The 12,611-nt window shown below is 47.7% G+C and overlaps 1 protein-coding gene across 1 annotated transcript in view; it reads left to right on the forward strand.

The window, feature by feature from the left end:
- Positions 1-4,013: 4,013 nt before the first annotated feature.
- LCMT1 (leucine carboxyl methyltransferase 1) overlaps positions 4,014-12,611 on the forward strand; it is a 70,422-nt gene continuing 61,824 nt past the window's right edge. The window contains exon 1 of the mRNA XM_032157163.2: positions 4,014-4,289. Coding sequence (XP_032013054.1) covers positions 4,177-4,289 — 113 coding nt within the window. The 5' untranslated portion in view covers positions 4,014-4,176. The remainder of the gene's footprint in view (positions 4,290-12,611) is intronic.

The raw sequence follows: 12,611 nt of genomic DNA on the forward strand, positions 1-12,611 counted from the left end.
TTTCCATCGAGAGAGAAGTTAAACAACAAATGCCCTTCTCTGTCCATTTTATTTTTTTCATCATCAGTGACTAGGCCACTGACTGCCAGGGATGTGCATTTCTTAGGGGTCAGGAGAACAGAGAGCAGCAGCAGGGCAACAGTGCCATAGGAAACATCACTATCCTTGCTTGAACAATTACTGTTAGGACACAGGCAGGGAGCCATTCCTAAATCTTCCTGGGGTGATGGGTGATGGTCTCCTTCCTTGCCATAAACACAAAGGATTGTTTCCAGGACTGTGCTGGGGGCACACTTTCCTAACAGTGGCTCTACAGCTGTCCCAAGCAGCTAGTGATGGTCACAAGGCTAGACGCAGTGACCAAAAAGTTCTAACCCGAACATCAGTGAGTGGAACTCAAGCACCCACCGGTTAGGATGTTGTGTTGCTGCTGCCTCCAGGTGGGAGCCTCAGAGACCATGTGGCAGACATACAGCCCACGCCTGATGGCACCTCCCAAGTTCAAGTGTGGCAAAAAAGAGAGCTCTGCTAATAAACTGAGCAACTTCCATTCAACTCCTGGGATTCATTCTGATTGGAACAACCTGGTTAGCCCTTCCCCCAATCCCCACCACCCTCTGAAGCATGACAAGGTGATTTTGGGTGCCAACTGGCCAGACCTTGGCAAGTTTCCACCCCTAGAGTCAGGCAAGGAGCCTCGCCTTTTTTTTTTTTTTTTTTTTTTTTCAGGACAGAGTTTCGCTCTTGTCACCCAGGTTGGAGTGCAGTGGCACAATCTCAGCTCACTGCAACCTCTGCCTCCTGGGTTCAAGCGATTCTTCTGCCTCAGCCTCCCGAGTAGCTGGCACTACAGGCATGCACCACATGCCCGGCTATTTTTTGTATTTTTAGTAGAGATGGAGTTTCACCACGTTGGCCAAGCTGGTCTCAAACTCCTGACCTCGTGATCCACCGGCCTCGGCCTCCCAAAGTGCTGGGATTACAGGTGTGAGCCACTGTGCCCAGCCGAGGAGCCTCTCTTGATTCATGTGGACTGAAAGGAGAGAGGCTTAGTTTTCCATAAGAAGCTCTAGCTTTTTTTTTTTTTTTCTTTTTTTTCGAGACAGAGTTTCACTCTTGTTGCCCAGGCTGGAGTACAATGGTGCAATCTCCCCTCACCACAACCCCCGCCTTCAGGGTTCAGGTGATTCTCCTGCCTCAGCCTCCCAAGTAGCTGGGATTACAGGCATGTGCCATCACGCCTGGCTAATTTTTGCATTTTTAGTAGAGATGGGGTTTCACCATGTTGGTGAGGCTGGTCTCGAACTCCTGACCTCAGGTGATCCACCTGCCCCGGCCTCCCAAAGTGCTGGGATTACAGGCATGAGCCACCACGCCGGCTTTTTGTTTATTTTTTGAGACAGAGTTTCATGCTTGTCCCCTAAGCTGGAGTGCAATGGGGTGATCTCAGCTCACTGCAACCTCCACCTCCCGGGTTCAAGTGATTCTCCCGCCTCAACCTCCCGAGTAGCTGGGATTATAGGCGTCTGCCACCATGCCCGGCTAATTTTTGTATTTTTAGTAGAGACGAGGTTTCACCATGTTGGCCAGGCTGGTCTCAAACTCTTGACTTCAGGTGATCCACGCGCCTCGGCCTCCCAAAGTGCTGGGATTACACGTGTGAGCCACCGTGCCCAGCCCACTCTAGCTATTTTTTTTATAGAAGAAAGAGATACTGGAGAGCCAAAGAAACAATTGTCCATTGTAGCCTTTTGGGGAGAGATTCCATGGTGAATGCCTAACTTTTGGCCCACAATATTAATGTCCAAGAAATTTTACACTTCCACGACTCTTCTCTTGCCTTTGTCAAAAGATGCAGTCTAGTTGGCAGTGAACTTTCTCTGGCTGGGATATGGCTCAAAGACTACCCCAGCATTGTCTCATGCATTAAGGTATCATTTAGCCTGAGATGGCTAAGCTTGCAATCTCTGGACTCCACTCTGTCATAAACTTTCAGACCCTCAACCAGGAACTTACATGGAATGAGCTGGTCCTGGAGGTCGGCTGGAAGAAAACTTTGAGATGACCAAATTCCTCTGAATCACTAGCTATTTTGAATCAAAGCCTTATCCAACAACCAAAGTGTATAAACCCATCTGCCTCCGCCTTCTTCCAGTCACCCTCAGTCTCACTGTCCAGACCTATGGGATTAACACCGTAGAGTACTTGCTGTTAACACTTACTGTCCACTAACACCCATGGAATGTGGACACTGCTAAGCTAGGAGACAATGCTTGTGCAATAGTTTGTATTACCCTTTTGGCAAAGGACCACTCCAAGAAAATGGTGTATTTCATCCCATCAGCACTCCCCCTGGCAAAGCTCTCCACCCTTAGCCATTCCCCTCTTGTCATTTCTACTGTGGCTATCAATGAGATCTTGTGCCTCCATTAGAATACCGAGCTAGCATTTGATATTTGACCTCACTCCAAGGTGTGTATTCTGGGTTTCTGTTGTTTATTTTCCTTTTAAAAAATGAGTGCAATTCAAAGTTCTTAAAGTATGTCTGTTCCCTGCTTCCAACAACTGACAGATAACAAAATGGAATATACAAACACATTTTTAATTTATAATGTATATTAAACATTATTATACATATACAACTTACAAGTGTTGCCTCTGGCTGGATTCTCTGCCCATCGCCCCAACACTGAGGATTCTGTTAGTTGTTCTGCCCTGAATTAATTATAGCTATAAAATTTCATGACCAGCAAGAAACCAGGAGACTTCCCCAGTACATCTTGCATTTATACATATATTTTGTACTCGATTTAGTACACAATAAATCCAGAACATCTTGAATATGCCTCACAATGAAACAGACACACATGAACCCACTCCCATGTGAGAAACTGAGGATGTGTCTATGTGCTCCTTCCCTGCCTCTCCCTCCCCTCTTGTGTGCCACCCTCCCGGCTCCCTAAAGATCACCAATATCCTGATTCTTTTTTTTTTCTCATGTCTTGCCTTTTCTGTACAGTATTTTACCATATATGTATGTTTCTCTAAACAACATTATTTTTATTTGGTTTGAACTTTACAAAAGTGTTGTTAGACTTCCTTCTTTCACTGAACATCGTGTTTCTGAGATTCAGCCATTGATGCTGCTACCTGGTAGCTCTAGTTCATTTATGATCACTACTACATGGCTTCCTATTGTATTACTTTTCCACTCACTACTTCCCTCACTACATTTCTTTTCTTTCTTTCTTTTATTTATTTATTTACTTATTTATTTATTTTGAGACGAAGTCTCGCTCTGTCGCTCAGGACGGAATGCAGTGGCGCCATATGGGCTCACTGCAACCTCCGCCTCCCGGGTTCAAGGGATTCTCCTGCCTCGGCCTCCTGAGTAGCCAAGACTAAGGCGGCCGCCACCACGCCCGGCTAATTTTTGTACTTCTAGTAACGACGGTGTTTCACCATGTTGACCAGGCTGGTCTCGAACTCCTGACCTCAGGTGATCCGCACGCCTCGGCCTCCCACAGTGCTGGGATTACAGGAGTGAGCCACTACGCCCGCCCCCCTCACTACATTTCAAAGGCAATTTTGGGTGCAAAGCCCTCAGCACAGTCGCTGGCAAGAGTCAGCACACAACAAAATTTTGTAAAATTGAATGACACTGAGCCCGGACTGAATGTAACAACTTACACTTGTTGCTTCTGGCTGGCTTCTCTGCCCTTTGCCCGAACGCTGAGGATTCTGCTAGCTGTTCTGCCCTGAGTTAATTACAGCTATAAAGTTTCGCGACCAGCAAGCAGAAATCGGGCGACTTCTCCAGGCATCTAAGACTACACTTCCCAGAAAGGATTGCGATACTCTCCTACTGTTTAGTTTGTTTTTCCTAGTCAAATTTCCGGGTTATGTGGGCGGTGCCAAAATAATTATCCAATGAGCAACTTTGTAGGCTGGGTGGGCAGGATAATTGCTCAATGAGCGACTCGGAAGAGGAGCCAATAAGCGGAGAGGTTGGTGGGGCAGCCGGCGTGGGCGGCGTCACTGAGCCGCGCCAGCTGAGCCAGGTGGGGCCCTACCCTCTTCTGTTGCTTTTTGCCTGTGGCTCGAGCCGTCTCCCGCCGCCCGTCGACCCCGCTTCCATGTCCCTGGCGGGCACAGCTCCCCGGAACCTCCACGCCCATGGCCACTAGGCAGAGGGAGTCCTCTATCACCTCCTGCTCTTCCACCTCGAGCTGCGACGCAGACGACGAGGGCGTGCGCGGCACCTGCGAAGATGCTTCCCTGTGCAAGAGGTGCCTGTCAGGCTCAGGGTTCGGGGCCGGCATCTGGGGCGCGGGCCTAGGTGGGAGACGGGCTTGCGTCTGAAGAATACGCTCGAGGCTGGCAGGGATGCAGCCCCCGCCTCGCACGACCCTCGCTTCCCACCTGTGAAGTGCACGGAGCAGGGCTTCATTTATTTAACGAATCGTTTCTGAGCTTTTGCTGTGAGCCAGGCAGGCGGCAAGCCTGGGTACCGTCGATGCGAGCAGGCCCCTAAACCAGGCAGACGAGGCCTTGGGCTTCTTGGAGCTAAACGCTGCTAGAAAGACAAACATGAAGCAAATAGTAGCTCCAGCCTCGGTGGGTTACGAGGATGAGAGGTGTAGGTTCTCTCTCTTTTGTAGGTTGCATTCTTTAGGGGATTGGTATAATCCCTGTTGTGCACCTGAAACTCAGGATGACGAGGGGAAATAACCCGCCCAGAGCCAGGTAATAGGTAATATCTCTTTGCAGAGCCAGTACCACACTAAGTCTCCACTGTTAAGGGTGTGGTGGTGGGGATGGGGGCGTAGCCAGCAGAGGTACATGTCAGAGAAAGAGAAAACATGAGGCTTGAATGTCCGTCATTTATTCTTTCATTCAACAAAATTTTTTGAGACCTTACTTTCTGCCAGGCCCTTACTTTGGGCTGGTTAGTAGGAATTCAATGGTGGAAATACACCAAGAACAAGACAGACGTGGTGTCAGACATACTGGAACTCACAGCTTAGTTGGAAAAGAGAGACAGGAAGCAAATAATTACCTGTGAAATACATAATTATGATTTTTTGTGTTGAGTGTTGACAAATACAGCAGTGCCATTAGAGTTTGTAATTTTGTCAGTGATGTTTAACGTGAGAAGAGTTCGGGCACGGTGGTTCACGCCTATAATCCCAGCACTTTGGGAGGCCGAGGTGGGCAGATCATGAGGTCAGGAGTTCGAGACCAGCCTGGCCAACATGGTGAAACCCCGTCTCTACTAAAAATACAAACATTAGCTGGGTGTGGTGGCCAGTGCCTGTAATCCTAGCTACTCGGGAGGCTGAGGCAGGAGAATCATTTGAACCCAGCAGGCAGAGGTTGCGGTGAGCCAAGATCGCGTCATTGCACTCCAACCTGGGTGAGAGTGTGAGACTACATCCCAAAAACAACAAAAAAAGTGAGAAGTAAAGGCTTGAAAAATAGGAAAGTTGTAGGAGTGTTCAGAGGAGTGTGAACTGTTAGAAGAACTCAAAGAATGCTTTTAAGGTGGGAGAAGGAGGCTGAGGCCATGTAGTGTGGGGAAAACCAGTGTGTTGGATTAAACCTTGCACTTTTTATAGGTTCTTGGGAACTAAACATTCAGAGCATGGATTCTGGAGCTAGACTGTCAAACTGAGCTTTGCCACTTACTGGCAGTATAAAGTCGGGGAAATTACTAAACCTTTCTGTGGCTCAGTTTCCTGATCTGTAAAATGGGGAGTATAATAATGCGTCATAGGTGGGTGTGGACAAAAATGATATTTAATATTAGTAGAGCACTTGGAGCAGTGTCTGGCATGTAGTCCGTGTAAGTGGTGATTGATTAAATTAATAAATACACAAGTATTAAAGTCTTAGAGGCAGTCCCTTGTGAAATTTGAATTTGAGTGGATTATACTCAGCTTTTTTTGTTCTGTGGCTTTCAGTTACTATTGGCCACAGCTGTCTTGGCTCACTGTAACTTCCACCTGCCAGGTTCAAGTGATTCTCCTCCCTCAGCCTCCCAGGTAGCTGGGATCACAGGCACACACCACCATGCCCAGCTAATTTTTGCATTTTTAGTGGAGACAGGATTCACCACATTGGCCAGGCTGGTCTTGAACTCCTGACCTCAAGTGATCCGCTTGCCTTGGCCTCCCAAAGTGCTGGGATTACAGGTGTGAGCCACCCCGCCCAGCCTAGTCTTTTCATTTTTAAAACAGTGATAATAAAGGTAACTTTTATGGGTGTCAGGATTAAATGAGATTATCGATGCAGAGGATCTGACACAAAGTGAAGCCCTCAGCAAATTATTATTGCTAGTTTTGATTTCCCTCCAGGCTGAATATTGTTTAGTTAAAGTTGCTGAATGTGCAGTAGCTATGAGTTAGGGTGGTTCCTGCTGCCCTGAGTGAGTTATAACTATAAAATAAAAAGCCAGTCAGCCTTCTGGGCACCTGTAAATCTTTTACTTCTGTTTAGTTTGCTTCTTCCTTTGACAGAGTCCTTCTGCGGATAAAGGAGGATGTTATCTGTCTCAGAGGATTGCTGTGCAGGTGAAATGTGGAGTGCTTCCAACAGTGCTTGGCATACCGGAGGTGTTCAGAATTGGTAGTTACTGTCATCACCACCCCTCATTGTCATCATTATGATCCTGGACTTGTGGTATCAGAAGTTTTCTGGTTGGATATATTAGGTTTACACTAATTCCATTTGACTCAATAGGTATCAATTGAGCACTTTTCATGGTAGCCCACTCTCCTTCCCTTCTCTGCTCTCCTTATGATGTCCATCATACTATGCCACTGAGTCTGTTCTCCCCTCTTTTGTTTACCTGTGACCCAACCATCCCACCAACCCCTCACTGTGTCCTCTGCAGTTACCACCTGATAATCAACATCAGCTTCTATCTCGTTAGCCTCTCCTTAGCCATTCCCTCCCTCCCTTTGCCTTCACCCTGACCTTTCCCCAGGGATATCCCATTCCTGAAGCCCTCTCCCGTGGCTCCTCCTTCTTCTCATCCCCTGTGTATCTCAGGATCAGGTATTTGAGCTTTGTGTCCTCCTGTGTGTGTCCCCCATCTCATTCCATGGAGATCCTTCCTGCCCAGCTGGAGCCCTCCTGATTGCTGTTGTTCAGCTTCTCCTGATCATTCACCTCATTCATGGAAGACTGGGGTGCCTGGTCCACAGTGTCCTCTACCTCAGTTCATGACTTCACCTTAGGTGACTTCAGCATCCACTTGGAGCCTATGCACGAGACACTCACTTTCTTGAACACCTGGTCTGCAGTGATCAACTCTTCCTGTCTGATTCTGTCACCTATTCCCACCGTGATACCCTGTGTTTTTATCCTGATGTTGCACTGCCTCACAGATGAGAGTGCAACACTCTCCAGCCCTGACCCCTTTTTCCAAGTTACTTGACCAGTTATTTTCTATTTCCCATGCTGTGCCCATTTCTTCTCAGCACCTCAGTGGTTTTCTGTCTTTTAGATGTTCCCTCTGCTGTTACCTCTTAATTGATTACTTAGAGTTCATCCATCATCCCTCAGTAATTCTGTTGACAGTGCATTTATCTTCCTTGCCCTTTGGTCTTAGTAGACCCAAAATGCTGGTTTAACCAAACTATCCATTTTTGCCTTGAATACAGGTAATAGAAATCACACAGTAGGGTGGCTTGGTGCCGCTACGATCATGTCAGCCAACCTCAACTGTGCCCTTAACAGAACCTGACTATCCTAGTTTGTTTCTCAGATCAGCTCACTCTCCCTTTCTCCGGATACTTAATTCAGACATTTTTCACTTTCTTCAGACTTCTGATTTACCCCACCCCTTTTTCATTCTCAAGATAATATCAGCTATTGCTCAACATAGAAAATGGGAGCCCTTAGAATGAAACTCCCTTAACCTCCCCTAAAGAAAACTTTTTTTTTGTTTTGTTCTGAGAGGGAGTTTGGCTCTTATTGCCCAGGCTGGAGTGCAGTGGAGCGATGCTGGTTTACTGCAACCTCTCCCTCCTAGGTTCAAGCGATTCTCCTGCTTCAGCCTGCCGAGTAGCTGGGACTACAGGCGCCTGCCACCACACCTGGCTAATTTTTGTATTTTTAGTAGAGAAGGGGTTTCACCATGTTGGTCAGGCTGGTCTCGAACTCCTGACCTCAGGTGATCCACCTGCCTCAGCCTCCCAAAGTGCTGGGATTACAAGCATGAGCCACCATGCCCAGCCTTCCCCCAAGAAACATAATCATCCTTTTTTACTTTTACAGTTGTGAATTCCTCCAATAAAGACCACCGGGAACACCTGTAGTTAAGCAAGCTGGGTTTATTTGTTGCAAGGAGGGAAAACTCACACCATGAGGAACTGTGGGGCACATCTGGGCTTTGGCTGGGTGATTTGGGGGAAGGTCAAGGGGTTTTCCCTGTGTTGAGTACTGAAAGGAGGTGGGAAAATTCTATCCATTAGCTCTATCTTTTCTAGAAGGAGATTTGGCTGCTGTAAGGCTAAAGCTGTAACATGTAAAGAAGCCACAGTCACTTCTATCAGCTGGGAGAAAGAGATGTTTGGTATTCCGTGGGTGGCACAGTGACCTTGCTTTTTTCTCTGCTTAGACAAAATGATGAGGTGGTCTCGTTTCATCTCCTGTCATCAGTGGTGCAGAGTGCCTTTGTGTGGGTGGTCTGCGTGATTGTTTATGTCCAACAGGAGAACAACATGGCCTTCCTATGGGTGCCAGCCAGCTTCCAACAACATTAGGGCCTGGCCCACAGCACCAGGCCAGGTCCTGGAGGTCAGTGCCGCTCTTCTCTTTTCCACAGTGGAGGAGGTGTTAAAGAGATAAACTGGTAATCCTGGCACTTGGAGAAGCCAAGGCAGGCGGATCACTTGAGCTCAGGAGTTCAAGACCAGCCTGGGCAACATGGGGAAACCTCCTTTCCACAAAAAAAAAAAAAAAAAAAAAAAAAAAAAAAAAAAAATTAACCAGTGTCGTGGTGCATGCCAGTAGTCCCATCTACTTTGGGGCTGGTGTGGGAGATCACTTGAGCCCAGGAGGTCGAGGCTGCAGTGAGCTGAGATTGTGCCACTGTACTGCAGCCTGGGTGACAAAATGAGATCCTGTCTCAGAAAACAAAAAAAAGGGATAAACCAGAAACTGGGGTTTGCCAGGCAGAAGACAGCAGCAGGAGCAGAGGCATGGAGACTGGAGTAGAGTGGTATATTAGGTGAACTTGACAGAGAGTAGGGAGTGGGTAGCAGGTTAGAACTTAGAAAGCTGCTCAGACAGTGAATCGTGGATGGTCCCAAGGAGTATGGGTTTTATCCTAAGGGATTTTGAGTGCAGAACTGATATGATCTTGGTTTGTGTTTTAGAAAAATTCCTAGCAGCTACATGGGAGAAGGGTTGGTGACAAAAGGGACATCTTCCTCTCTTTTCCACAACCATAGCCCTTGCTTGGCTCTCCTCACTCACCTGATCTGTTGCAGTGCGCTCTTACCTGCTAGCCAGGGTGATTGTCAGGATTGCAAATCTTATTCTGTCACTCACCTAAAAACCTTTTGATACCCCATCAGCTGCAAGGTAAACATCTGCACTTTGTTGCATGACATACATACTGTACCTTTTCATGATCTGCTCACTCTAGCCTGATAGGCCGCCACCTGGACATCTCCACTTGGATGTCTCAGTATTACCTCCAGTTAACTATTTCCAAAACTGCTTCATATCAGCTCCTGTGTTCTCCCTGCCATTCCCAAGCTGCAACTCAGTGAATGGTGCCATGGTTTATTCAGTTCACAAGTTAAGGCCAGGTGTGGTGGCTCACACCTGTAATCCCAGCACTTTTGGAGCCAAGATGGGTGGATCACCTGAGGTCAGAAGTTTGAGACCAACCTGGCCAACATGGTGAAACCCCATGTCTACTAAAAATACAAAAATTAACTGGGTGTGGTGTCGTGCGCCTGTAATCCCAGCTATTGGGAGGCTGAAGCAGGAGAATCACTTGAACCGGGAAAGTAGAGGTTGCAGAGTACTGGGATCGTGCTACTGTACTCCGGCCTGGGTAACAGAGGGAGACTCCGTCTCAAAAAAAAAAAAAAAAAAAAAAAAAAATGACATCATCTTGGAACTGCCCTTTTACTTGCCCTCTTGTGCAGTCAGTCACCCAGTCCTGTTAACTTTTATCTGCTAAGTATTTAGGGGATGAGGGAATTATTTGGCTAAGTAAGGAAAGGAATCAACTTTCCTCAACCTCTGTTTCTGCCATCTGTGATCTGAATTATGGTACTAGTCTCCCAAATGGGCTCTCCCGGTCACTGTTACCTCCCTCAAATCTGTATCTCACACTGAAGCCAGAGATTTGTAAAAGGCCCATTTGATCATGTCACTCCCTAGCTTAATGGCCTCCTGTTGCCATTAGAAAAAGACCAACATTTCTTACGTGGGCTACAGGGCCCAGCCTGCTCTGTGTACTTCCCCAGCCTCACTTCATACCACACTTCCCTCCCTCGTCACTGCCATCCTTTCAGTTCATCTAATATGCCCTGTTTCTTCCATCCTCGGGGCCCTGGAGCATGCCATTCCCTCTGCCTGGAACACTTCCTCCACCCTCCCTTGCTTGTTTAGTTCCACATTATCTCCTAGGTTAGTGCATTCACTCTACATTCTTTGTTGAGCGCCTGCTTCGGTTATGGAGGTGCTGTCCTAGACCCTGCCAGTGCGTAAGTGAGCCAAACACAGGATGCCGCTCTTATGGAGCGTTGGTTCCTGGAGTGGGGGTGGGTGGGGAATAGCCAGGAAACAAATCAGCACGATATGTGGCGTGTGAGATGGTGGGAGATGCAGTGGGTGTGTTGGAAGGAGTTGTCATCTGAGATGGGGTGGCCAGGGAAGGCCTCACTGAGGTCAGTACAGAGGAAAGACTTGCAGGGGGCAGGGAGTGAGCTCTCTGGGTGTCTGGGGAAGAAGTGCCCAGCAGAGAGAAGCAGGAGAGTAGAAAGGCCCTGAGGCAAGAGCCAGCCTGACCTGTTCCAGGAGCAACAAGACCAGGGTGAGGGATGGGGAAGAGTGCAGGATAGATCTGGGAGAGCATGGGCGCAGGAGGCGGGGGCAGATGCTGCAGGTCACGCAAGGGAGGCTCTTGTAAGGACCCGACTTTTCCTCTCAGTGGGATGGGAGCTGTTGGAGCATTTGGAACTGAAGAGTGAGGTGGCCTGACTTGGTTTTAACAGCATTGCTTCAGCCTCCGTTAGGAGCAGACTGCCGGGGCGAGGACGGAGGCAGGATCAGTTAGTCGGCTGTGGGGGTGTCCCCTGTGAGACAGGCTGGTGCTTGGATCAGGATAGTGGTGATGGAGGTGCTGAGAATGTATCAGATTCTGGGTGCATTTTGAAGGTGGAGTTGATAGAATGTTCTGGCGGAGTGGATATGGGGCGAGACTGAGGGGCCCAAGATGACTCCAAGGTTTTTGGCTTAGCTCAAATGTGGCTCACTCCAAGAGGCCTCTCTGACACTCGCAGACAAGATCTAGCTTCTGTTAAATGTTCTCATAACACCCTGTTCATCTTCTTGGTGGTCGTCGGCCCAGTTGTAATTTGGAAAGTGCCTAGTGTTCATCTCTGCACTGGAATAGATGCGATCCCGAGCACAGTCCATTCCTACCTTTGTGCCACATGAGCTGTATTTGTCAGCTGGCCACAGTGACAGGAACTGAGCACACATGTTCAAGATTGTATTTCCTGATGAGGTCTTAACATTCTGGTTTTCCGTTTTACTGACTTTTAGTGGTCTATGTGTTCTAGAAAGCAGACCAGGGCTTATAAGGCTGAAATTTCATTGTGAAAATTATAGAACTTAATCTCATTTTCAGCTGCATGGAAAAATGTTCTCCCCTTTAGCAGGTCACAGGGTCTCTCCACAAAGCCAAGTTTTTCCTCACGGCTTAGCCCAGGGCCTTTCCTGCATCCTGATGGCATCTTCTTAGCTATGCCCCAGAGAGTAAGGTCAAGATTGTGATCTGAAATATTTTCAAGGCAGGTGCTGCTTTCCATCCCCAGAGAAGACATGCCACTTCAGAGCTAGAACATTCTGTTAAACATAAATTAGCTGTAAAACTTGTCTATCAGTCCAGGTGCAGTGGCTCACGCCTGTAATCCCAGCACTTTGGGAGGCTGAGGCAGGCAGATCATGAGGTCAGGAGATGGAGACCATCCTGGCTAACATGGTGAAATCCCGTCTCTACTAAAAATACAAAAAATTACCTGGGTGTGGCGGCGGGTGCCTGTAGTCCCAGCTACTTGGGAGGCTGAGGCAGGAGAATCACTTGAACCCAAGAGGCGGAGGTTGCAGTGAGCCAAGATTGCACCACTGCACTCCAGCCTGGGCGACAGAGCGAGACTGTCTCAAAAAAAACCAAAAAAACAAAAAACAGTATGGTACTGGCATAAAGACAGACATATAGACCAATGGAACAGAAGAGAGAATCCAGAAAGAAATTCATGCATGTACAGTTAATTGATCTTCCAGAAGGTTGCTGGGAATACATAATTGGAAAAAGTCTCTTCGATAATTGTCTTAGGAAAACTGTATAACCCCATGCA

The sequence above is a fragment of the Hylobates moloch genome, unplaced genomic scaffold (assembly GCF_009828535.3).
Source record: "Hylobates moloch isolate HMO894 unplaced genomic scaffold, HMol_V3 SCAFFOLD_6, whole genome shotgun sequence".
NCBI classification, from domain to species: domain Eukaryota; kingdom Metazoa; phylum Chordata; class Mammalia; order Primates; family Hylobatidae; genus Hylobates; species Hylobates moloch.